At 39.2% G+C, this 27,304-nt stretch overlaps 1 protein-coding gene across 1 annotated transcript in view; it reads left to right on the plus strand.

Annotated features, from left to right (window-relative positions):
- The window catches only part of UNC5C (unc-5 netrin receptor C), a gene marked incomplete at its 5' end in the record, with an annotated part of 161,727 nt that overhangs the window by 32,117 nt on the left and 102,306 nt on the right, over positions 1-27,304 (plus strand). Inside the window, one exon of the mRNA XM_079919847.1 lies at positions 15,165-15,268. Within this exon, the coding sequence (XP_079775973.1) occupies positions 15,165-15,268 (104 nt within the window). The remainder of the gene's footprint in view (positions 1-15,164; positions 15,269-27,304) is intronic.

Here is a 27,304-nt window from a genome sequence, read left to right on the forward strand (position 1 = left end):
TGGCTCAGTGATTGAGAGCCCACCTGCCAATGCAGGGGACGTAGGTTCGAGCCCTGGTCCGGGAAGATCCCACACGCCACGGAGCAGCTGGGTACGTGTGCCACAGCTGCTGAGCCTGCGCTCTGGAGTCTGCGAGCCACAACTACTGAGCCCACGTGCCACAACTACGGAAGCCCGTGTGCCTAGAACCCCTGCTCCGCAACAAGGGAAGCCACCGCAATGAGAGGCCCGCACACCACAACGAAGAGTGGCCCGCGCTGCTGCAACTAGAGAAAGCCCACGAGCAGCAATGAAGACCCAGTGCAGCCAAAAATAAATAAATAAAATAAATTTATTTTAAAAAACCACAAAAAACATTATAAAGACTTGCTCTATATTAATCATTCCTCTCTGAGCATGTCTAAAGGGATTTTTCTCTTTGTCTTATGTGGATTCTCCATGAAATAGACTCTGAGACGGAGACATGCACACGGGCAATGTATTAGCGAGGGCTCTCCGGAAAAACATCTGTGGAGGAATAGAAATGGGCAGAGGGAGAAATTGAACTGCCGTACAGGTACAACAAAAGATGACCCCATAGGGACCTCCGGAGCTAGGACGGCCCTTCAGAGTTGTCCCACCTTGAGGCACAGGAGGTGAGCAGACCATTCTCCCCAACATTGACTAGTCAATGGATGTGGGCCCATCCTTTTCTCCTCACCGTCACCAACTTGTATGACCTAGGTCAAGTCAGCTCTTCTCAACTGAGGGCAAGTCCAGGAGGGAGAGGCTGGGAACCTTCACCTGCAACACTCCCAACAGGTGGGATCAGTCCTGAAAACGTATGTAATCCACTACAATTGTCTACCACGAATCTTGAAGATTTTATGTTATTAATTTTATTTTGTGTTTTATGTTATGAAAGTATCTTGAACATACTTTCAAACATCTTAAAAAGAAACAAAAAACATACTGTTTTGGTCAGATAATTAAATGAATTCAAAATTAGCTTCTAGTTATAATCAAAAGAGGCACAATGATATAAAACTATATCTTGCATTACTATGTGGTCATTAATATCAAGTATAATGAATATTTAAAATTGCCAATCTACACTCTATACTAAATTGGCTTGCCTAAAAGCTGAAGTTTAAGGGCTTCATAGTTACAAATGATGACTCTTGTGTGGTGCCAATTTTATATATGTATACATAAACAATATATAGTATTTAATAAAATAGCATATATAATATTATCTTTATATAACCCTATTCATCACATTAAAAATTAAAAACATATGAGAACCTCATCTTCCTTTGCAACATATTACATAAACTTTGCTATTTACTTCACAGTTTTTATACGTAGTTTAACATTTTCAAATAATAAGACAAACTTTTCTTCTAGTAAGACATTAATTTGCCCATAGCACGTTTTCGTCTTCATGTATTAAGACTGAAGAGAAGTTTGCTTGTACTTCCATAAGTAACTGAACTCATATGTGTGTGGCCAAGGAATAACATCCAATATATAAAGATTTACTCACATAGATTTACATCATGATGAAAAAAAAGTTAAATTTCAAATTCTCTCTGTCAGGGCTGATCCCTATCAAATGAGTCCTTGCTAACGTTGCAGGAAGGTTGCATATTTTCTGTTTTGCTCTGTTGCAAATGAGCTGTGGTGCTTTGCTCAGTAATAGCTGACCGATGGCTGTCACATCAACTGCAATTGAAGTTTAAATTTTTCTCAGGTAAAGGTAACCATGACACTAAAGTTAAATAAGTGCAATTACCTCTCACCTAATTCGATCTATACTCATTATGTGTTCTGTGGAGGGGCCCATAGTTCTTTCATGAAAAAGCTCTATTTTCAGAAGTTTATAAAGCAGAAATGAATATTAGCTGTTCACTCATTTATTTTTTCTTATATTTTATACATTCAAACTACATAAAATACAAAAATAAGTTTGTGAGACAATCCGGGCAGAGGGAAAACAGGAAACGGGAAAAAGTTAGGATTCGGCCAGGTATGAGCTGAGAACAGGATATGCCTGCTCTAGAACTGAACACATCTAGCAGAGGGCGGTGTCAGGTGTCCTTAGTGGGTGCTGCAGCTTCCACTGCAGAGAGAGGAGTTCCTTCTGAGGGGACTCAAGTGGACACTCTAATGACTGTCCAAAGTAGAACCCTTATGGTGACGCAGCCGCCCGTTTCATTGGGTTGTTTCTTCCAATGTCCCTTGTTATAGGCCAATGGGAGAATTCTGAGTGTTAAGGTAGGAAAACGTAATTCAGGCAAAATGTCAGCAAACACTGTCTTCCTTCAGGAAATGTCTTGGCTGCTGTTTCTGCTGTTGGTTGTGATTGTTGATGATGTTGTTCATGGTTGCTTTTGTCGGGGGATGGTGGGTATAATGTGAAAAGAGTAGCAGGCTGGAGTAGTTAGAGCACACATTTGGGGCCAGGTTGACTTATGTATTCACACCCTGGTTCCATCACTTGCTAGTGTGACCTTCATCAAGCGACTTAACCCCTCTGAGACTTAGTTCCATCAACCATGAAATGAAAATGATAGGGTTATTTTAAGATTAAACTAGAATAAACTTGTAAAGCCTATGGCATAGTGCCACACACAAAGCAAATGCGCAGTGTATGATAATAATGTTCATAACCACAGAGATAATGAGTCATACAACTTCATTTGTGCATTTTGAAACTTATCAATGCTAAGTTAACTTTAAAAACTAAAACGTTTTTCCTTCTTTCACCACTTCCTGTACCAGGCGTGGGCTGTCAGTCCTAGAGGTTGAAGTTCTCTGCCGATTCAAGTATAATCAGACTGTAATTTTGTCCCTAAGCCTGAGGCCAGAGGAGCCCTGTATACGGTCACCCTTCTCCTCAATTCAGTAGTTACAATGGGTTTATGTGCACGGACAATCCATCTTCCTGGGAATGTCAGGATAGTTCCTGAGGAGTTTCTCGTTCTTATGTGTGCAAAGGCCACTGACTACAGATTGGAATAGGATGGTTTCTGGGAGGAATTAAGGAGGATCAGAGTGGCCCTCTCTGCCCTCCTCTCATAGCTCACTCATCCTTTTCCCTGAGATCGGAGCCACCTTGTGAGCCATGTGTAGGTTTGGACCAAGCCATGTTTACATCTTTGAGTCTGTAGTGTCTAGCATGCTGTCCAGAACAACAGTGTACCAGGAAATACAATGCCAGCCACACGTTATTTCAACTTTTCTAGGAGCCACTCTTAAAAAAGTAAAAAGAGGGCTTCCCTGGTGGCGCAGTAATTGAGAGTCCACCTGCCGATTGCAGGGGACACGGGTTCGTGCCCCGGTCCGGGAGGATCCCACGTGCCGCGGAGCGGCTGGGCCCGTGAGCCATGGCTGCTGAGCCTGCGCGTCCGGAGCCTGTGCTCCGCAACGGGAGAGGCCACAGCAGTGAGAGGCCTGCGTACCGCAAAAAAAAAAAAAAAAAAAAAAAAGTAAAAAGAAAGAAGCAGAATTAAACTATCATTTCAATAAAATAACCAATGTAATATTCTTTTTTCATATTAATCTTTGAGATCTGGTGAGATCTACAGTACTTCTCAGTTGAGACTAGCCACATGTCAACTGCTCCATAGCCACGTGTGGCTCATATTGGACAGATGGGCTAGAGAATAATAATAATAGATACACTGTTTCAATCACTTTTTCACCTCACATAGTTACCGTGTGTGTGTGTGTGTGTATGTGTGTGTGTGTGTGTGGTGAAAACACTTAGGCTCTACTCTCTTAGCAAATTTTAACTATGCAATACAGTACGATTAACTAGAATAACCATGCTGCAAAAAAATATCCCCAGAACTTATTCATCTTGTATCTGAAAGTTGATACCCTTTGACCAACACTTACATGAATTAGCTCATTCGGTACTTGCAACAATTCTGTGTGACAGGTGTTATTATCCTCATTTTACAAATGAGGAAATGTAGGACAAAGGGAGATTAAAAAGCTGCCTGAGTTCAAAGCTCATATGTGGAGAAGTAGGTCAGACCAGCAAAGGAGTCCATGCTTTTAACCAACACACTGGATACAAATAAGAGAGGAGGTGACCATGATTTTGTGTCTGGTGGCAGTTCACAAAAATATCTTATTTTCCACCTGTGTAATGATATAGGCTCACTATTATTTACCATGCAGAAGTGAAAGAAGGCCTTGGGTTCCTGCCTCTCTCCTGTTGCTTGGTCTGCTCCAACTATACCAGTTTGTTTTTAGAATGTTTAATACACTCATTCCAGATACAGGCTATTTGCATTAACTCTTCCCTCCCACCTGGAACATTCTTCCCCAACTCTACCCGTGGCTCACCTCCTTCAGATTTCATTCAGATTTCTGCTGAGACGTTAGCTCTTCAGAGGGATTAACCCTGACCAATTTACCTAACACCCCCTGTCGCCAACTCTGTCACTCTTCTTACCCCAAGCCTGCTTTATTTTTCTTGAGAGCATTTCTCTTCATCATTATTCATGATCTTTTAGGCTGACTAGCTCCACCACTGGAATATAAGCTTCACTAGAGTAGGCTCTTTATTTTCTTCATCATTATATCCCCAGTGCCTAAAAACAGTGCCTTGGATGTGGCCGGTGCTAAGTAACTGAAGACGTAAGTCAATGGAATGAAACTGAATTAAATTGTAAGCATATGATAAGGCAAAGTGGCGCTGCTATTTCATGCCAATGATTTGTTGTTTCAGTAAAAATGTTTTATCACCCAAGGAATTTGAGGACATCAGATAGACTGAACTGATTGCCCCTGTGCTCCCCCCACTTCAAATTCCCATTACACTTTTGTCTTATTTATTTCCTCCATAGCACTTATCAACTTCGAACCTACTATATACTTATTTATTATGTTCATGACTAGTGGTCTATTTCCGCCAGCCCCTTAGAAAGTAAGATCCACGTGGGCAAAAATTTTTGTTTGGTTTGTTCACTCATGAATTCAGAATGCCTACAGTGATGCCTGACACTGTGTAGGAACTCAATAAATATCTTAAAGGAACGGATGAACTAATATTTCTATAGTAGGGGTAGTAGTATCTCCAGTTAAATATATACGTGATCTTGTCGATTATTGTGTTAGTTTATATATACAGAGGTCATTATTTGTGGCCTTGTATGTTACTTTTCCATTTCCTACCTGCCTACTCTACTTGACATAATCAAAATTAAAAGTACAGTTTAACCAAATAATGCAGGTGTTCTGCGTTAACCAGGTGTTCTGCAAGACTTAGGTTATACCATGAGAGGATCTGGCAGCCTAACACCAATGTCTTGGTAGAGCTCAGCAAGCTTGCCACCACACCAGAATAAATGGCCCGTTTACTAACGTGCACTTCTGAGCTGTGGTTTGATCCCCTGTATGACCATTTAAGTCCCCAGTAAACCCACTGTCAGTTACAGGAGCCAGTTTTTGAATTAGATGAGATTAATTGCACAATTTAGACATTTTTAGATAATAAGACAAAATTTTTAACAATAAATGTCTCCTTGTTTCATATAAATCTCAACCATTATGTTAATTAGTCCGTCATGTGGTTCCTATTTCAAAATTAAAAACCTAGCACATACTTGATGGCATCAGTCCGTATTTTTCCAAACTTATTTGCTTTTGTGTTTAGACAGAAGTTCTCAAGATTCATGGAGGCCCCACAAATCCATAGGCATTTATAGCTCATATTCGTTCTGAGAGGTAGACATCTAATTGATAAAATACTGTCTCATAAGTTATAGTTTGGGAAAAATCATCCATCTATGTGCTATAGGAAGTGCTGGGAACCCACTGGACTAAAATATGTCATTAAAGTAATGTTTTATGCTGTATGAAATGGGAAGTTTATGGCTAAACTACTTTTTTGCAAAAAAGCTTGTCTGCAATCATTGTGTTCTCTTTCTGTACTCTGAGAAAAGAGCCTTAACTTTTTGATATATCGGGTTCTCATCCATAAAGTTGGCATGTTTCTTATTATTTACCCCTAAGACATACCTTAAAAAATATTGTGATGGCATATAATCATTTTTTTCTGAAAATAAAGATGCAGTGTGAATAGAAGAGTAGCTTATATGGGTTTTTTTTTTTCTTCCTCTTCTCTGTAATGGATGTCTTTGGAGTTCTAGCTGTAAAATATTTATTTTTTAAAAAACCCTTTAGCAAAACTATCTGAATACAATATATTTGTCCTATAAATGCCCCAAAGCCAAGAAATAAAGAAGAATGGATGAAATTGTACTTCCCTTTGCGGGGACTTTGCTTACTCAGGATTTCTGTTTAAATGACCCGGTGCAGTAAGGGATAGCCATGCCTTGGCAAAACTAAAGACATTGCCAGATAATCTTTCTGCTGATTTGCTCAAATTATTCTAACCTCTGTCCCTGCCCATAACTATGATATTATGAAAGTGTTTGTGGTAAATTCATAAGATTGGTCAAAAACATTAGTTTTTTAAAACGTAAAAAGAGGTTGCAAAACAATAATAGGAACAAAATAAAAATCTTTCATCTTCATTCTTTTGTCTTTAAAAAACCCTGTGTCCTAGTAACCAACATTTATGGCATGCTTACTGTATGCCTAGTTCTATAAGCCCCTGTGCATGTTAACTTTTGTGATGCCTCCAACAATCCTTTGGGTAGGATCTGTTATTATCCTTATTTTGCAAATAACAAAACAGAAGCATGGAAACGAAATATTAGATAACTTACCCCAGTCACTTGTTTAGGAAATGGTAAATCTGAGTTTTAAACTTTTCTTTTTACAGTCCAATTCATTGTACAGGTTTGCAGAAATGTGATAGTTCACTTTGCAATCTAACCATAGAGGAAACTTCATGTTTTTGTTGGTTGGTTCGTGGGTTTTTGTTTTGTTTTGTTTTATCTTTTACAATATTTGAGAAGAAAAGCAAGTGAAAAAGAAAACTCCTTCCAACATTTTTTATATACTGTGTCCCTTCCTTTTAAAAACCACATTAGGAGTTGCTGAATATAACTTTTTTTTTCATGTTTTTTTTTTTTAAATTCCAGCAAAGATACTCTATTCCTGGAAAAGAAAACCATGGCAAACTTTTTAGGGTTCTATAGCATTGTCAGGACTTTCACCTTTAATAAATGCTCAAAGCTCAGAAGTCTAATCTAGTTTTCCCAAAGTATGCTATACTGGTTGGTTCATGCCAGTTATTTCCTGTTAACAGCCAGATTTGGTGATTTAAGCATAAGTTATACTCTACTGTGACAACATAATTATCCCCTTTTATCATTATTGGAAGAAAGGCACATTTTTTCCCTCTAAGAACACAAGCATTGTTACTATATGTGACCATAGAATTATTTTATTTGCTAGAGGAACACTTTGAAAGTACAGTAAAACAGAATTTTAAAAACTAAAAAATGTTTTTACTACCTCTGTTCATTGAGCATGAAAAGAATTGATTACTAGTTTCTGTCAAATATGGGGTCTGTGGCCCACCAAACCTGAATTCCTATATGGCAGCATAGAGCTGAGTAGCAAGTAAAAAGTTAAGTGAATTGGTTTTGTATCCATGTCTCTATTAAAATTTGGAAAACCTAAGACAGCCCAGGTTGGTGCTATGTTTTAAGAAAAAAATAATTCTTGTGCCTAACTTTCTTTCATTTAAGTTACCTGCCTGTCCCCCTAGACACATATGAAATTTCAGTGTCTGTGTTAGACAACGTCAGCCGCCAACACAAAAGTGTTGCACAAAAGTAAGTACTGACACTGGGGAAACACCAACAGGGACTCACTGTCTTAAGAGCCACAGCGTAGAAGCAGGTCTTCTTGGTTCTCACGGCCTCCCAGGCCTCTCTGTCCCTCTGCCTACAGAGTCTAGCACAGTGCCACGCATATCATGGGTGTTCGGTAAATAATCCATCAATCCATCGGTAGTTCTCAGATTTTAGTGCTGTGTGTAAAACACACTTGGGGGCCAGTAAAAACTGTGGATTCCTGGAGCCAAGTCTTATTATGAAATCTGCATTTTTTCAAGCACAGCATGGTAATCCCTAAGTTTTTCTTTGTGACACATCACTTTCAATCATTAGTCTCCCACGCTCGTAATTAATTTGTCTCACTTGTTTATGATTATTTTGACTAACAATGATAATGCCTAATGTTTGTATAGCATACTAAAATTCACTAATACTGGGGGGGAACTGGTGTGGGATTACTATCTTTTGAGTACATATTATATTTAAGGCATGATGCTAGAGTTTTATAGGTGCCTCTTCCTATAAAACCCTGTAAAATAGTTACTATTATCATACCCATTTCTTAGCTGAAGGAACTAAAGTAAGAAGAGGTTAAGCAGTGTGCTCAAGGTCACACAGCTAGTCAAGGGGTAAAGTCAGAACCGGAACCCAAGTTTGTCCTTCGCTGAAGATCTTGCTCTTGGCTGCAAATGTATCTTGCTTTGCAGGAGCTTTCAGACCTCTTTCACAGTGACCTATAATAAAAATATATGTTTATATCATGATCCACTAGATAAACGTATACCCATCTCTTCATACATACAAATACACAGGGTGTGTGTGTGTATGTTCATATAAACATACATAAAAACACTATGTATGATCACTTGACATTTTCTATTTATTCCATTTCCTATTTTAATGCTGGTTTTTAATCCCCTAAATTGAATTCATAATCCTCTAAGGGTCATGACACACAGTTTGAAAAACTCAACAATAAACCTTAAATTCCATAAGAATAGTAAGGAATATTAGATCCTATAGTTTATAGACCAAATGGCCCAAGTGTGTAAGAGAATGACATGTTGAAATTTACTCAGATAAGTAATCATCTTTCATGCCAGAACTCTCTAATAGTATAGAAACAGTCGTAATGATTTATTCATGTGTTTTGTGCTTCATAATCTTCCAAAACCTTTTCAGTTTCAATAACTCTTCTAATATTCACAAAACTCTATGAGATCTAATATTCACAAAACCCGATCAGATCTAAAACAAAAAGCACCCAACCTTAATAAGGTAATACTATGTCATTTATATCTTATTACTCAATGGAATTTAAAGACTTTAATTTCCATTAGAATAATCTATTGAAGTATACCCATCGGCGAACCCTTAACTTCATAGTATCAGTTTATCACATTGTCAAGATTTTGTCTTTTAAAAATATTTTATTCTAATAAATCTTTCTGCATAATGAAGTAGCATTGCTAAGGAATAAACATTTTTAACAAATGTAAGTTATTTTTTTTTAACTTGGAGTGAGAACCTGTTTATTTTCTTTTTCAAAGACAATAGTATCAGCAGCCTACCTGCTTAGACACCATAGGGAGATCTTTTGCTGGTAGTTTCTCCTGATTTCCTTCCCGAATCAGCAGGAGACCCTCACAGGGGCTTGTAGTATGACCTGTTATAGTCAAAGCTCCCCACCTGTCCAGCCTCGACTTTCCCATTGTAGGCCACTTTCACCCTTTTCAGATGGTGTCAGGGAAAGATGCTCGAGGGAGGTCATTGTGGAGGAGACTTGATGTGGGGCCCTTTCGTAGATATGCCCTTTGGTGTGACAGGCTTTCTTGCGTGCTATTTTGGGTAGGCATTTCCTTCCCATCTCTCCAAGGAGAGAGAAAATTAGTTTTGTCAAAGTAATTCTCAATGCATTCATAATCATCAAAGCTTTAATATTCATCTGCTTTTGTGATGTATATTATATTGCTCCCTTGGATTTGTACAAAGAATTTTCTGATATTTTTTAATGGGCATCTTCTGGAACCCATCATCATCCCATTTTTGTAACTCTTACCCATACCTGTATATTGAAGTGTACAAAAGTTGCATGAAGATTGTCGTAGAGGAAAATATATAAGCTGTTCTTTTCAAAGATACTCATCTCCTAGATTATTGAAAAATAATTTCTTCTATTATTTCTCTTTGATAATTGGTATAAATCCTTAAAGATCTTATCTTATTTCACAAAGGATGGGCTGTTTTCCCCTAAAATGCATATTTAAAATGTTAGTCTACTCAGGCATAGGCCCTTATGACAAAGAGACCTTCAAAGCATCCCGTCATTTACTTTCATTTTACAAATGAGGAAGGTGAGGCCACAGAGTCTCAAGCTCCCAGGTAGCCTTCTTTTCTGCCTACCACATTGTCAAAAAGCAGAGTCCATGTTTGTAGAATGCCATGAATTAGTGGGTTTCACATCATAAATAATTTGTAACCACAGTATTATTATTGTGCAAAAAAAATTCATTGAGAGCATCAAAATTCTACCATAAAAAAATGAGATGCCGGCTTCCCTGGTGGCGCAGTGGTTGAGAGTCTGCCCGCCTGCCGATGCAGGGGACGCGGGTTCATGCCCCGGTCCGGGAGGATCCCATGTGCCGTGGAGCGGCTGGGCCCGTGGGCCATGGTAGCTGAGCCTGTGCGTCCGGGGCCTGTGCTCCGCGGTGGGAGAGGCCACAGCGGTGAGAGGCCCGCGTACTGCAAAAAAAAGAAAAAAAGAAATGAGATGCCGTGTACACCCACACATGTGTGTGTTCTAAGAGGCTTTCTTTGATTACTGTGTAAATGGTAAATAGAAGTCCATATAGTTTCAGGTCTGATTCTACATCTGCTAATTGGATTTCTCTGTATGGATTTAGTAAGCCAATATTCATGTTCTTAAGTAAACATGTCTCTGAATGCATGCATATGACAAAGCTGATTTTTCTTTTAATTGATGGAGTCAATGGCTAAATCAGAGGTAAGCCAAGTTTACTTTGCAAAAGTAATCTAGGTTATAATGAAAGGACTTTATACTTATTTTAGTAGCAGCCTTAGAACTAATGGAAAGAAAACAGAAATGTAGAATCCTAAAGGTCTTCCAAGGGCAAAAAATTCATCTTTTTCCTGACAGGAATGCCCACATTATTCTAAAACATTCTGTTTTACATCTAATTCCTAGCTGACAAGTGTCCATTTTTCATGCTTATCCATTCGTCACCCTCGTGTTCTCTCTGCCTGCAAGTCATCCAGCCTGCCTTCTATCACATCTCTCCAAATGATAAAGGATATGCTTAAAATGCTACTCACCCCCTTACAGAGTACCGTGGAGGCATATGAAAGGAGCAGCTGCCATGCTGGACAGCACAATATATTCTATGCTCTTTACACAACCTGAAAGCTAGAGAAGAGGTTTTTGGCAGGAAGTAAAAGGATTTTTCAGGAAGCAGTACTACTTTGTGGGGGGTTAAATGTGAATCATTTTAGGAATTAGATAAAATTTACATAGAGTTTAAAATTAAATAACCTCAAAACAACAGAATTATATGGTATTCAGTGATAGTTCAGTTAAACCTGTCTTTTGAAGTACATGACTCCGATGTGTGGTCACCATTCTCAATTAGGAAATGAGGATTCTCAAAAGGTGTGCCATCATATGGCAGGAATTTGAAGACTGTGCCCAAAACTATACCATATCCTAAGAAGAATTATAGCCTGCTCCATTCGAACCCATCATCCCTTAATGCTGACTTCCATCACCATAAAATCTTGCAAAAGAGCAGGAGTTCTGATGGTCATTTTCCCAATTCCTGTGCACCCTCAACTCAGCTGGGCTTCTACTCCCCCTTCACTCCTAAATTCCCCAAACTTCTCCTTCTGAGTCCTTTGCTGCATCTGTCCTGTTGGCCTCCCAACTTCTTAAAACTTTATTCTCCTCTTGGCTTCTCTGACACTTGTCTCTTGGTTTTTCTCTGACGTCTTTGCTCACGCCATATCATTTTTGCAGGCAGGTTTTCCTCTTGAATGTTGGTGTCCTCTTTTTTTTTTCCCTGCCCTGGTAGTGTCATCTATTTCTAGTGCTTCAGCTATCTCCTAGACAATGAAGCACAGATCTTTCATCAGGCCTTCTTTTCCAAACTCTAGACCAGTGGTTCTCTACTTGAGGTGATTTTTCATGTCAGGAGACATTTGGCATTATCTGGAGGCATTTGTTTTGCCATGGCTTGGAAGGGTGCTACTGGTATCTGTTGGGTAGAGTCCAAGGATGCTGCTAAGCAACTTACTGTGCACGGGGCAACCTCACAACAGAATTATCCAGTCCCAAATGTCAGTCGTGCTGAGGTTGAGAAATCATGATATGGACCTATTGGACTTTTCCGCTTGAATAGCCTACAGCTGCACCAAACTGAACATGTACCAAAATAAATTTGCTATCTTTCTCACCACTTTTCTGCCCAATTTGGTATTATTTCATTTAATGCTGGTATCAACTTAACAATTGCAGTAGCTAAGAATATACTATTATCTTTTCCTCTTCTCACTCTCCAAATACCTAGATCTTCCTCAACATATGATCTATTTATTACTAGAATCTGCTTTCTCCCCTTCCTGTCCACTGTCACTAGCTGAGTTCAGGACCCCATTATCCCTCCTGATCTATTCAAATGGGTTCCTAACTACCTTCTGCTTCTTCACCACCACCTCAATCACACCGAGGGCAATATGACATCCTATCTCCCTCCTCTGCTTAAAAGCCTTTGAGGGTTTGCCCTTCCTTAGCATGGCAGGAAGGCTTTTCATAAATAGATCTCAGCTTACCGTTCTAGTCTTGATTCTGAATCTTACATATCTTCATCCTAAGTACCTAATAAAGTGCCTACCTTAAGGAGATAATTTACAAATGTTAAAGGAATTTGTTTTGACTATTTGGATATATATGTGCCTCATTCTTTCTAATTCTCAATCCTTATTTTGTGATATGCTGGTTAGTTTAACTGAGAGTCAATATGTTATTTGATTTGAGAACTAATTCCAGTCTTTAGGTCTTCACCCTACCCTGCATCAGATGGGAGTTTTGTTTTTTTGTGTGCAGTACAAGGGCCTCTCACTGCTGTGGCCTCTCCCGTTGCAGTGCACAGGCTCCGGACGCGCAGGCTCAGCAGCCATGGCTCACGGGCCTAGCCGCTCCGCAGCATATGGGATCTTCCCGGCAGGGGCACGAACCCGTGTCCCCTGCATCGGCAGGCGGACTCTCAACCGCTGCGCCACCAGGGAAGCCCAGATGGGAGTTTTTTAGAATCATTTTTCAACAACAAGATATACCCTGTCAAGAACATTTTATCCCATTAAAGTTATTCACTGCTGCTATTGCTTTTATTAATATTTGGTGTTTTGCCAAAATTTCATCTTAATGCAGATTAAAAACAAAGATAAGCTACTATATGAGTAAAGAAAGAGTAGAAGAAGTTTTAATGTTTCTGTTGAAAGGACACAAATCAACCAAAAGAGATGTGAAGGGATGTGTGGGATAGAAAAATATGTATCAAATCAGCAGGTTCTAATGCAGCATCAGTTATTTTGCTGTGAGGCTTTGAGTAACTTGAGAAATGTGTTTCTCATATGTAAAATAAGGACCTGGTTTAGATAACTTTCAAGTTCTAATAACTCTGTGGATTTTAAGTGTTCATTCCTGCAACATACTCAATTTCTTGATAATCAAATTAGAAATGCCCTTCTGACAGAAATTCTGTCACCATTTGTAGAGTCTCTTGTCTTACTTCAGACCCACCTAGATCCAGTTATCTTTTCACAGCCCCTAAGCTCTTGAAGGTTTTTTTCTGCCAAGAAATTCAACCAAATGGCAAATATATGACAATGAATTTTTTTCTCAGTGCATTTTCCGAGTGGTGCTTTCTAATAGCTCCTTGAAAGACATTAGAGGCACACCTCCAGAGTCTTCAGATTTCCACTCATTAGTTCAGTAGGCTGAAATCGTGCTTTTAGATTCTGAAGTCATTGCTGGGGACATGGGATGAAAGGAAAGAGGCATTAACTTTTTACTAAAATCAACTGGGTAAAATTCCAATAACTTTTAATGGGAAGGAGCTGAAGAGTACATATATGAAATAATTTTTTTGCTTTGCTTTAAAAAAAAATGCTGCTTCAAAGCTCTATGACTGACTCATGTACTTTTTAGCTTTGGTGTTTAAAATGACAAACTGGTTTCTAACATTTTCGTGTCCATCAATAGCAGTTTTTAAAATTGTACTGTGTATTGCTGTAGCAACTATAACTGTATAAATCAGGGGTCCCCAACCCCTGATCTGTGGCCTGTTAGGAACCAGGCCGCAGAGCCGGAGGTGGGCAGCGAGTGAGCAAAGCTTCATGCGCGGCTCCCCGTCGCTCGCAGTACCGCCTGAACCATCCCTCCCCCGCCAACCCTCCCCCGACCCTGGTCCGTAGAAAAACTGTCTTCCACGAAACCGGTCCCTGGTGCCCAAAAGGTTGGGGACCACTGATATAAATACATAATTAGATTCTTGGTATATTTGAGCAGAAATGACTGTTTAATCTTCTAATTGCAGAATGGTCACATAATTTACATATTGAGATATTTCTGGACTCATCCCAATAGTTACTCTTTTCCCTGTCTTGTGTTTGAGACACCTCAAGAAGCCATATTCATTCTTTCAGGACTCCAGCATTCTGTTTTTCACTCTGAACAGAAACTTGCTTTTGAGTTATTTATCAAAAGATCTCCGAGTTATTACAACTACAATAGTTATCTATTGGGAAGAAAGAAAAAATAAGATTATACCTAAGGGACTTTATGAATAAGCATCATGACAATGGGATTCTCTTGATTAAAAATGTGATCATTGGGCTTCCCTGGTGGTGCAGTGGTTGAGAGTCCGCCTGCCGATGCAGGGGACGTGGGTTCGTGCCCCGGTCCGGGAAGATCCCACATGCCGCGGAGCGGCTGGGCCCGTGAGCCATGGCCGCTGAGCCTGCGCGTCCAGAGCCTGTGCTCCGCAATGGGAGAGGCCACAACAGTGAGAGGCCCGCGTAACGCAAAAAAAAAAAAAAAAAAAAGTTATCATTATAGTTGATTATTAAGAAATAGTAAGGAAATGCAATGAATGAGTTTCACTAATTGTTAGAATGAGGATCTCCAAAGCATTCCAGTGAAGATTAAAGTAGGAACAGTTAATAGCCTCCAAGTTTCATAATTTCCAGTACACAGAATATAATCACCCACATTATGGTACAGTGCTAACATGATTAAAAAATACAGAGAAACATAAAATAAGCTGCAGGATGTTTATTGTACTTCCAATAAATGAATAAATGTTAATTAGTTTTGTCTTATATTTTATTACTGGTGCTTTCCAGATCTGCGGAAGACATTTGAGCAGGAACCCCTGGGAAAGGAAGTATCCTTGGAACAGGAAGTCTTGCTCCAGTGTCGACCACCAGAAGGGATCCCAGTGGCTGAAGTGAGTAGCAAAAATTCTTCACATTTAGCAATTGGCACTTAAGTTATTCTAACGGAGGCCTAGTCCATGGCTAATGGTGCAGTGAATTAGGGTATGGCATGATGAATGGTTGGTAATGGAGTCCTAACTGCTTGCTACTGGCAAAATAGATTGATTGGGAACTGATTAATGACTTGGAGTCAATTAGAATGCCCCACTGGACAAAGCCACAGGCAGCTTGGTTTAATTTTGTCACTGTCTTTTAAGAAATCAGAAACACTGTTTTATTTTATCTGGCACTAATCATAGAGAAAGGTGGTATGACTTAATAATGTACCATCAATTTTATTATTTTTCTTGATACTATGCAAAAAATGTAAGAAAGGTGTGTGTGTGTGTTTGTGTGTGTGTGTGTGTGTGTGTGTGTGTGTGTGAGCCTGTGCACTCCACGTATATATTTCCTGCTCTGTGATATATTGATGGACATACCTAAAAGCCATAGCCACACACCATGAATAAAAACATGTTTGAGGAATGTCCGTTAGTTTCATCCTGTAAGCTTTCCATTAGCTCTTTATTTTCATTTTCTGTTTTTGGTGAAACAAAGCCTATTGATAGTTAATGAAATATTACAAATCAGATTTATACCATGACTTTTTATTAGCACCAAACAATACAATGCCCATTTTTCTGTCACAGTCATCCATATCTCCAATGTATCAATGCAAAGGCTCTAAGTGGCACTCTTAATGAAATTTCCTTTTTTCTTTGAAAGAAGAGAGCTGTTTTTTGCCTTGTTCCTGGCATCCCATGGCACTTTCTAGCACTGTATCAGAGACTTTGTATGATTATTGCTGCTTTATCCAGCCACTCCAAAACCTTATCTTCTAACACTGACACACAATATGATTTATTGTGATTATAAAGTAGGCAGCTCTTCCCTATTCAATATTTCCTTTCACTTAGGACAATAAGTGCATCTGTCTCCTTAACTGGATTTCTAAAATTCTAATGCAAACCTCCACCATTAAACTATCTTGAAGACCAAAACATATCCTGAGTAACATAGGTATCCATAGACTCTTCTTGACCTGATGTTTCTTAAAGAGAGCAAATCCCTGCAGAGATTTTCAGCGAGGAGATTCTATAACTTCTTCATTTTCTTGGTCTCCTCAGCAAAGTGGTTCACTTTGGCAAGGAGTAAAGATTCAAGAGTGCAAACTAATTGGCTGTGAATTTTATCTGTATCATCACTGGGGAAGAGACCAATTAACACTTGGCAAGCTCAAAAATCATATACCCATTTGACATTCACAGAACTATAATGTGAATATTTTTTCTTTTTCTGGAAGTCAAGAGAGAGATCAAACAGACATGCTTGAGAGCAGGCTAATAAACTCCTGTGTCGATTATTTTCAGCACCCTTAGAATCACCAAGATCAGAAATCTAATGAATACTTTAACGTGACATGTTACAACTGTCATTTGCTCAGGAGGGGCAGATAAATTAAAGAAGAAAGGGATGAATTGTAACGTGGTGAGTTAAGGGATTATAAGATTATTTTAATTTAATGGTATATATATTTATCATTTAATATTTTATTTATTTATTTGAGGAATTTAAAAGCATGAAAATAGCATAAAATGGAATATTGATCTTAAAAGGAAACCAGCAGGTAAAACTCTCATGTTTTACTATAAACAAAATCAGTCCTTAAGACATCAGGCCATGCTGACAAGGATTTATGCTGCTTTTGTATGCAAGGCAAATGAATCTGAAAAACTCAGTAAACACTCAACAAATACATAGTTGACTGATTCAATGTATCTTTGTTTAATAAGTATATATCTAGCATCATTGAATAAGTAGTCAAGTTCATTCTTTGCAGAATATCAGGAGACAATAATTTTCTTCCCATAAAAGTCAGTAGGGGGCTTCCCTGGTGGCGCAGTGGTTGAGAGTCCACCTGCCGATTCGGGGGACACGGGTTCGTGCCCCAGTCTGGGAATATCCCACATGCCGCGGAGCGGCTGGGCCCGTGAGCCATGGCCGCTGAGCCTGGGTGTCTGGAGCCTGTGCTCCACAAAGGGAGAGGCCACAGCAGTGAGAGGCCCACGTACCGAAAAAAAAGAAAAAAGTCAGTAGGTTTCCAAAGAGCTCTACTAATCTTAAGTTACAGAAGCATCACCTTTGGTGCAAATAATGGCACAGGCATATCTGAGATAATAAATAACATTTAATTTTCTCCCCTATTTTGGCTTTAATTTCTGCTACAGAACGTTAAACTAATTTCCTTACAGAACTCTAGGTTTAAACTCAAGTGTCCCCATTTTTACGTCTTGGACTTTAAGCAAGGTATTTCAGCTCTCGGTATCTAAGTTTCCTCAATTAAATTACAAAATGGATATAATAACGAATGGTGTCTCTCCAGAATGTAGCTGAAGGTTAATGAGATATATGCAAATCACTTAGACCATGGAGAAGCACTCACTAGCATTATTAGTGCTATTATTCTATCACCTATTGATTCACAGAAGACTCAGTTCGACCTCTTGAATTCGGAGTGGTCACTGAGCACAGTGCAGCTCTGTTCGGCGCTGTGGGGTATGCAGAGATGAAGCTTCTGCCCTATGAAGAATCACGAAGATGCCCTCCTGTGTTTTCTAGCCAGTTACTTTGGTTAGAGGCCATAAATGCTACAAATGAAGATAACGTTTGAGCTTTAAAACCGGGAAATTCCCTTATTGATGTAACATATTTACTTTACAAATGACTTGTTAACGTGAATATCTACCGCAAGTCCTGATGTGCTGCTGTCCTTACTCTGATTTTTCAAGTTGTCTGTTTAGTCATAATGGACCCAAGACATTGGACCAGACTTCATATTTTCTCCCAAAGAGGAAATCTGGGCTGGGGCTACTGTTGGTAGCTCTCCTTTTCCAAGCCAAAGGAAAGAGAGGGACAAAGAAAGTGTCAGAGGAGGAAGAGGCCAACCCAGGATTCCTTACATGCTATCTCTCCAGGTCGTAGCAGTGTTGACTAAGAACTCCTCTCAGTACTCATTGGTTAAGAAAAAAAATATGTCAGCTATTAAGTAGCGGATGCAGAACTATTCAGTATTTAACATCTGGTATGAATGAACCAGTATAACTGCCTGAACATCAGCCCCTAGGTACCCTGATTTTTTACAGCTCCAACTATTATCTGTGTTGAAATATATCTGTTTACTACTGTCCTACCTGATTAGACTGGGATGAAATAAGGAACAACGGGATTTTTGTTCATGTTTCTCTCTAACACCAGCAGACTGTAGGTTGCATAGTAGATTCTCTAAGTATATTTAACTAAATGAAATAAAGAGTCCCTGTTGGATGTGACACAGAGGCGGCACCTCAGGACATGGAACTTCTCAGAGAAAAGATGTTTGTCACCTCTGAAGACGCATACTGAGAGAACTCAGTGAGGGTGGAGTAAGGGAATCTATCCGTCTAGTGCTTCTGACCCACTAGATGGGAATAAAAGGCCATTGAGAGTTACTTCAGTTCAAGGACTGTAGGACAGGTTAATAATAATTATATTTAAATGAAAAGTAGACTAGGTGAAAGAAAGAATAACAAATCCCAGAAATACTCTAAAATGGTATTGCTCAGTATTTTTAATACCTCTTTTGCTAGGATCAAGCCAAAAATATAATGCTTTTCTCCCATGTCTGGGGAGACATTTGCCTGCCTTTTGGCAGAAACCCGCCATCTCCCCAAAGAAGCCAGAAGATTAATATGCCCGTGCACGGGTGCTGGGTTGCTCCAGTGGCATAATAGCAGCCCTGTATGAAATGAACCCCTCTTTGCTCATTTTAGTTTACGCCTGGAAAATGTTGCTGTCATATGGTGAGCCAGAAATATACTCAGAGATGCTTTATTTCATCAGATTATCTCTTTTGGAGAGTACTGGTATCAGAACATCAGTGGATACAAGATTTGTTGGCATGGCAGAAGGAGCAAAGCTGAATTTTTCACGAAAACAAACCTGTGATTTGTTTCACCTTAAACAAGGGGATAATTGCTCCTCTAATTATAATCGAACTATTTCTCATAGGAGTCTAATTGGAGGAACAGGGCACAATGTTCAACATATTGACCCAGTTGTGCTTGAAAACCGTCATCTTACTTATCCACATTTGCATCTCTAATTAGCAAGTGGGAAAATATGGGGTGAAGTGCAAAAGAATAGATGATTTTGCTGAGTTTAGTCTTGCTAAACAGGAAAGAGAGTTTTTTAAAGCAGCATCAGCTTTATCAGGGGAAAAAGCTGCTGGCAGCTGGAGGCCTCACCAGATGTATAGCATCAGGTAGCTGTCCATCTAATTGATTATTAATAGGGCCAATGAACATTTTGTTTCATGAGAGGAGTGCATGTTTGGCTGCCCCTTCCCTCATAACTGGAACTTTGTGTCGACGCATTTCCATGCAGGTGCATTTTCTCCCAAGCTGTGCTTTATATTCCTTGCAGACAAAAAAGGTTTAGAGAGAAAAGGAGAGTTTGAATACTAATTTGGAGGGAGACATTGCTTTCAGTGCCCAGTGATATCTGCTGGAATTTTCTCCTAGCATGTGTGTAGCAACAAGAAAGTGTTTTGCTTATGAGATGAGTATCAGCCTTACAAACAGGTTTGCCACAAGTATCAGGTTCCCTGACAGGGAGTCAGCTTGCAAGCTTTGCATTGGTCCAGTCAATATTTGCCAACGTCATCTCTATATTTTGGTCACTTGATATGTTTTTCTGCCAATGTAAATAATATGCCTCTAATAGTTATGCACAGAGAGCACCACAAGCACAGATAACTTTGTGAACCAAGTTAAAAATTATAATAAAATTAAACACAGGAATAAATAACAAACCTCTGATTTATAATAGATTTGTGGCTTGACTTCTGCATATACACAGTGGTTCCTTTGAGCCTACAGTACAAAATCCCATTTTTACTTTTTTTTAATATTTTTTTAATTTTTTTTTTTTTTTTTTTTTTTTTTGCGGTACGCGGACCTCTCACTGCTGTGGCCGTTGCGGAGCACAGGCTCCGGATGTGCAGGCTCAGCGGCCATGGCTCACGGGCCCAGCTGCTCTGCGGCATGTGGGATCTTCCCAGACCGGGGCACGAACCCATGTCCCCTGCATCGGTAGGCGGACTCTCAGCCACTGCACCACCAGGGAAGCCCCCCATTTTTATTTTTAATTACTAATTCATTTATTCAAGGAATATTCATTGTCCACTCACCGTGTGCTGGATACTTTTCTAGTTGAAGGAGATACATGTCAGTCAGAGTCCCTAAAGGGTAACAAAACCATAAACAAGAATAGAAATAAAGGAGCAAGATATTGTCAGATAATTGCAAGTTAAAGGAAGTAAGGCAAGGTCATATCTGAGAGGTTGACGGTTGTTGGTGATCAGAAGTCACTTTAAAGTTTAAGGAGAATCTATATCTGAAGAAATAACATTTGAGCTGAGATCTGAATGACAGGAAAGAGCCAGACTTGAAAAGATCTGGGTCAGGAAGCTCCAGGTAGGGGAGCAGAATACCTCAGAATGTGGTTATGGTTTAAAAAGGAGGCCAGTGTCTCTGAGACACAGTGAGCCATCAGGAGGGCAGGAAGCCCTTCAGTCAAAGGGTTAGGATGAGCTTGGGAACTAACACGTGGTAATGGTAAGGGATTTGGAATTGTTTCTGAATATATGCAGAGTCATTGGAGATTTTAAGTAAGGAATTGTCATGACCTGATATATATTTATTTCAAAGATCATTCTTGCTGCTCTAGGGAGTATAGATTTTAGAAGTGTAAAAATGGAAACAGAGACACCATTGAGGAGATGATTTTGCCTTACTTCAAGTAAGAGAAGATAGTTGATGGTCTTAGGGTAGAAGTAGAAGAGAGAGAGAAAGGTGGAGAAATAAAGGATATATTTTAATTCCTGTGGGAACAGAAAGTTCTGAACTTGGATTTTACATCTGATTTTATTAAATGAATAAAATCTAGAAAATATTTGGTCCTTCAGAAGAAAGTGAAATCTTCCATGCTAACGGTCAGCAAACGCAGTAGAGTGAGCTTTTCTTAGATGACCTAAAATCAGTGGTCAGTAGACTTCAATGTTTTCAGATACATTCTTTCTCTCTCAGTGATGCTTCAGCAACAGGCAGTGACCTCGCCTGAATACATAATCGCAGGGCAGGAGGGTCTTTTATTTCCACAGCCTTTATTTCATGAAAAAAAGGTTTTTTCTTGGGTAAGTTCTTTGCTTTTGAAATTTCTTTCAATGATTCTTCATATGCCTAGAGGCACTATTTATTGTAAACTGATTGTGGATGAAAAATGACAGTCATAACAAAAAGAGCAAAAAGCCAGTGTTTTTTAAAGGCGGTCAGACTTAGCAAGAGTCCCAACACCCTTAATTGCTAAATATGAGGAAATGCTGAGAGTTACTTAACCTGAAAGGCAGGTTTATAGTAAAGACTGGTTAGGAACTATCTCAGGACTAATCAATTTATAGTCCTTTTGCCCTGGAAAATTTAGCATTTTAAGGACATTTCAGTGCCATTTTGCTCCCTTGTAAGATATTATCAGATTGAGTCATTCTACTTCGGGCTCTTCTGGTGGTTGTCACTATTAATTCACTTAACGTGCTTTCATCTCCTCATAGTTGAATTTAAGGCTTCAGAAATGTTAAGTTTTCAGATTTCAATACAAGTTCATCTCTACAGCGTGGTCTGCACACATTCAACTCTCAAAAGCAATGAGCCAGACATATGTGCAGTTAAAGAGGTGTTTCCCCAGCAGGAAAACAACATCCCTTTCTTAGAAAATTCCTTCCCTTTGCAGAAGTTGCAACAACTGAGCAAAATGTCAATCCAGTTTCTGTTAGGTTACTAACCACGTCCCTATGCCAGACTTGCAGTGAACCAATCCCTGAGACGCTGAGGTTTGCAGCTGAGAAGAGTTTCCTCACAAGGCAGCCTACTAAGAAGATGCAGAACAAGTCTTAGCTCCGCCTCCCCGAGGTCAGGGGGGTTGGGATACTTATGGGATGCCCAAGGCGGTCTTAGGCTGGGGAAAGCTGATTGGAGGTGGGAAAAGACGAGGAAATGGGTGTACTGCGCAGCCGTATCGCCGTGCGCCGCTGCTGCCTGTTCGCAATGGCGGCGCCCAGCGTGAGCTGAGGGTACGTTTCCAGGCTTCTGAAGTCAACAGGCCACTCATCGACTGAAAAACTGGCCTCAGGCCCAGCTTTAGGGTCAGAGGTCCCAAGCGGTCTTACCCGCTCGCACTGGTCAGGAGCTGACTTCAAGTTCCTGTGGAACAGCTGGACTGAGTGGAAGCTGGGGAGGTATGTGATTAAAGAGGTGAAAAAAGAACGAAATACGAAAACGGGCTTAATCAGTGAAGGAGTTTACAAGCAAAGGGGTTTGGACAAGCTGTTGCCGTATCTGCGGTTCTGTAAGATAAGCTCAAGAATTTCTATTAGTTATCAGCTTCTGTTAAGTCTGTGGGACATGGTTTCATTTTTACTTGCTTTTTTTTTAATCCTTTGGCTGTTTTTTTGGGGGGGGTACAGTTGTCTAAAGATATAATTTCAACTTGCTTGAAGTCCAATTCTTTTTACAGTATAAAAATACAAATACTTTCACAAAGCTACTGAAAGGCACAAAGTATATTGGACAGTAGTCAATGCAGAAGTGAATGAGTGTCTTACTGCTGTTGCCAATCTGAGAAGCAAATAGCTGCATAAACAGAGTAGCCTTCTATTCTTGACAAGAGACAGCATCTAGAACAATGTCTCCACAATGGACCTGGGGTCAGGGAGAGTTTCTTTGTACACTTTTTTTTTTTAATGGCGTTTTGATTCTTGTCTTTTAAGATACTTTTTACCCACAACTTTAATGGGTAAACAGCATTCATTTGCATTCTATAATGAAGACTTTCTTGGTTGGTCATATGAAACACCTGTTGTCAGTGTGAGACACCAGCAGAAAATAATTTTGTGATTTCGAACTCTGAAGCAATGGAGCTAAATCCTACCTGGTGAAAGTCTACAGAAGGATTATTAGCTAGAGGTATCTTTTAGCATTGTGAAGGCTTTACTATTCAAGGTGCGATGCATAGATTATCTGTACTGACTTGACCTGGGAGCTTCTTAGAAAGGTAGAATCTCAAGCCCCATCCAGGGCACTTAATCAGAATCTGTATTTCAGCAAAATTATCAGAACCAGTCTGCAAAACGGTGTTCAAACTAGGATGCACATTGGGATCACCTGGGAATCATTAGCAAATACTGATGCTTATAGCCCACGCTAAAGATACTGATTTAATAGGTATTTTATGCAGCCTGGGTTATCACTATTTTTAATAGGTTTTTCATAGCTCCGCAGGTGATTCTGAAATGCAACAAAGTTTGAGAAACACCGGTCTAAAGGGCAAGGTTAAAACAAACGAATACAGGAAAAGTTTCAAACTTCTGACTTCTAAACCATCCGGTAAAACTTGGCCGACTCCCAGCTTCTAGCTAATGCTTCTTCTAGAATCTTGGCTGAGTGTGCATTTGATCATTGCCCCATAATTGTTTTTCCCATTTATTTGATTAATGTACCTGCATAAAACAATTCTAGGCTGAATCTCCATTGTCTTAGGTGTACACGTGCTTCTCAACTCTGTTGTGTCATTTTCAGCCTCAGTGTTGGGACTTGAGGGACTCCAGTTTGAGTTTAGCAGAGTAACCTCTCTGATTGACATGGAGTTTTCTAGCTAATGCTTGCTGCACTCACTTTTCATATTGGGTGGTATGTGGCAATTTCCCTTCGTTAATTAGAACAAATGCGCCAATTATGTTAATGTTTCTCCAGATACCAATCAGTTAATAATTAGATGCAACACATCTGTCTTTCACAAGGGCGTAGAATAGAAAACTGCAAGGTGCTTTGCTCTTTATTATTGGCATATATGATTAGATTCCTTAGCCAGTCACATGGTTAACAAGTTCATGTATCAAAAGGGCAAAGGGTGACAATAGCTACTTGGGGGTCTGGGCACCTCTCCTTGTTAGCAATTTCCTAACCGAAGTCTGACTATCTCTAAAGGATCTCTGCAAAGCATTTAAGTGGTCTGTCTTTCCTTTTTTTTTTTTTAAATAAATTTACATTTCCTCTTCAGTAAAATGTAGGTTTGTCATTTACCCTGAACTACAGAAAGAAACAAGGTCTTAAGAAGAAGTATTTACAGCTCTCAAAAAGAATTCAGCTTAATTGATATGAAAGATCACACTGAAAGAAATCACAAAATTTAACCTATAGGATTATATCAAAGGTATTGTAAACATGTATAAATCACCATTGGATTTATAATTTGTTACAGTTTCTGCTTATATGTCTCCCTGTGTCTTAACTTTGGAGCTTTCTGATTAATGGAAAAAAGTGGATTTTGCTTCTTTTGTTTTATTGGTATTTGCGGTTCATACTTGGCAGGGGTTTAGAGAGAAGTAGTTGTAGCTAAATTATTTCATAATGTGAGTAAAGCCTCTACCCTTGTATTGACTCTGGAGAAGAGACTTAACAAAACCAACACATTAGCCTTCTTGAAGGTAGTCAAAACATATCCTAACCACTTTCCGGATAAAGCTTTTTGTTTAGTTTAGAATTTAAAGTATATGCACTCTAGCAAATATGGTTTACATTCCTAATGTTCGATAATATTAAACTATATACTTTTGTCATCTAAAAGTAAAACATTATCATTGTTTTTATAATGTCTATATTATTGTGGTTCCAAACATATTGTCACTGTTGTTCTTTTATAAACAGTTGGCCAGAAAAGAAGAATGAATTTCAGATTATAAATTCTTTTTTCTTACTGTGACACTTAAAGGAATAACTGAGCAGACATTTAATATATTTGGAAATAGTTATGCTTGCTAATACTAGTGCCAGACATTTCTAGAAAGCCCCTAATACATGAATCATCCTGCGATATGTTCCTTTTGCCCAGGGAGTTAGAAGGGATGAGGCAACAAGGAAGTGGATGTGGTTGTTGATTTATTTTTATTACATCATGCTGCCCCAAATATTTGTCTTTTATTTTTTAATAGTAAAACATGAACAGAGTTAGGTTTTAAACAATTTTAGTAGTAAGCCATGAAATAAATTCTGGATATAAGTAATTTTTGGAAAATAATTGTCTTGTGTAAATGGGTCCCCCACTTTACATACTCTTAACATTGGAAGTTTTGGAATCTGTTTTAGGTAGCCTAGTTTTACGATGTTTAATCAGAAAGAGAGGAGGAAAGTGAATAAAGGTGAGAAAGTGAGTATAGGAAGTCAAGATTAAATGTGGGGATTACTTACCCCATCTGGAATGTTAATCCACTCTTCTCTGTGTTTGCTGATGATATAAATCAAAAATTAAATTTAAAATGAACAATAAAGTATTCAGGGAAAGGATAATAGAAATTTTGAAACATGAATGTTGTTGGATGCTCAAGGAGCTGCTCAGAAGAGATCATGCAAGTCTGAGCCATTGAAAAATGATCTCCATGTTTTCCTGCAAAACTTCTCTTCCCCTGACAGCCCTTACGTAGCCAATAGTTCTGAATTTTATAAAGTATCAGTAACAATAAAACTATAAAACCATGCATGTAAGAGCCATAAAAAAAGTGGATCCTTAAATCACACCACACACAGGGTGGGATGGCAGTTTTACACACCTTTTCTGGGCACACACAATATGGGGTCAGTATACTCTAGTCCTAAAACTTATCATGAAATTGGGACTCACTCATCTTCATTAATAAAGTCATATTGGGCACAACGTTGTAAATCAACTATACTCCAATAAAAATTAAAAAAAAATCATATGGGGGTTTTCAGAACTCTGTGCCAGGCTGAAGGCATCAATAGGACTGAAAGACCTAACCGTTGGAGGGATTTCTAAACAGTTTATCCTCCTTCTGTCCTTAAAATATAAGAGCTAGGAAGCAGTCCTCTTATAGGATGGCTAGAAATATGACATCTCTTCTGGTACATACACTAGGAGGGATTGAGCTTGTAAGTAGGGAGAAACTTTCCTCACCAGGAGAGTTTTTTTTCCGGTACGCGGGCCTCTCACTGTTGTGGCCTTTCCCGTTGCGGAGCACAGGCTCCGGACGCGCAGGCTCAGCGGCCATGGCTCACAGGCCCTGCCACTCTGCGGCAGGTGGGATCTTCCCGGACTGGGGCACGAACCCGTGTCCCCTGCATCGGCAGGCGGACTCTTAACCACTGCGCCACCAGGGAAGCCCCACCAGGAGAGTTTTATGAATGAAATCTCATAAACCCACACCAGTAGTCCTATGTAATGGAAAATTGAAAGATTTCTCCCAGTTTTTTGTTTTTTTTCCTGATTGGTATTATGAATCTAGAGGTATGTACTTCTTAGTAAAGACTAAGGAGCACTGAATCATCAACATTTAAAATACATTTCATGCAGATATAGTTCTGTTTGGGATAAACGTAGGGAAGAGGCAATTAAATTTATTGACTGTCTCCTAATTCTAAGTGCTTTACCTTCCATATTAAATCCTCCTACAGCCCTGGGAGGGATGGTCTCTCCCTTTGCACAGGTGAGGATTGTGATTCTAGGAACTTAGAGCCTACGAGGCTGCAGACTCAGCAAGTGGGGGAGCCAGAATACAGAGCCAAGTCTAGCCAACTCCAAAGCCCATGTTCTTCCCTGCAACAAAAAATGTTTTATTGACTGTATGGTTTTGAAATTTAGTTCATTAGAATGACACAAATTGTGTGTAGCCTTATTTGATCAGTTTTCATGAATTAAATCATATAATATTCAAAGATATCTTTGGGGAAAAGTTCTTTATTTTAAAAGTGTTATATCATCTCATCAATTTTCCAGAAGTGGAGTACTCACATTTATTTGAATTGCTACTATTTACACACACTTCTTAAAATAATTAGAATTTTACAATGTAAAAGAGAAATTAAACTCAACTTCAGGTCCGTTAATAAAGAATATCTCAGTGA

Source organism: Stenella coeruleoalba, assembly GCF_951394435.1.
Source record: "Stenella coeruleoalba genome assembly, chromosome: 4".
Taxonomy (NCBI): Eukaryota; Metazoa; Chordata; class Mammalia; order Artiodactyla; family Delphinidae; genus Stenella; species Stenella coeruleoalba.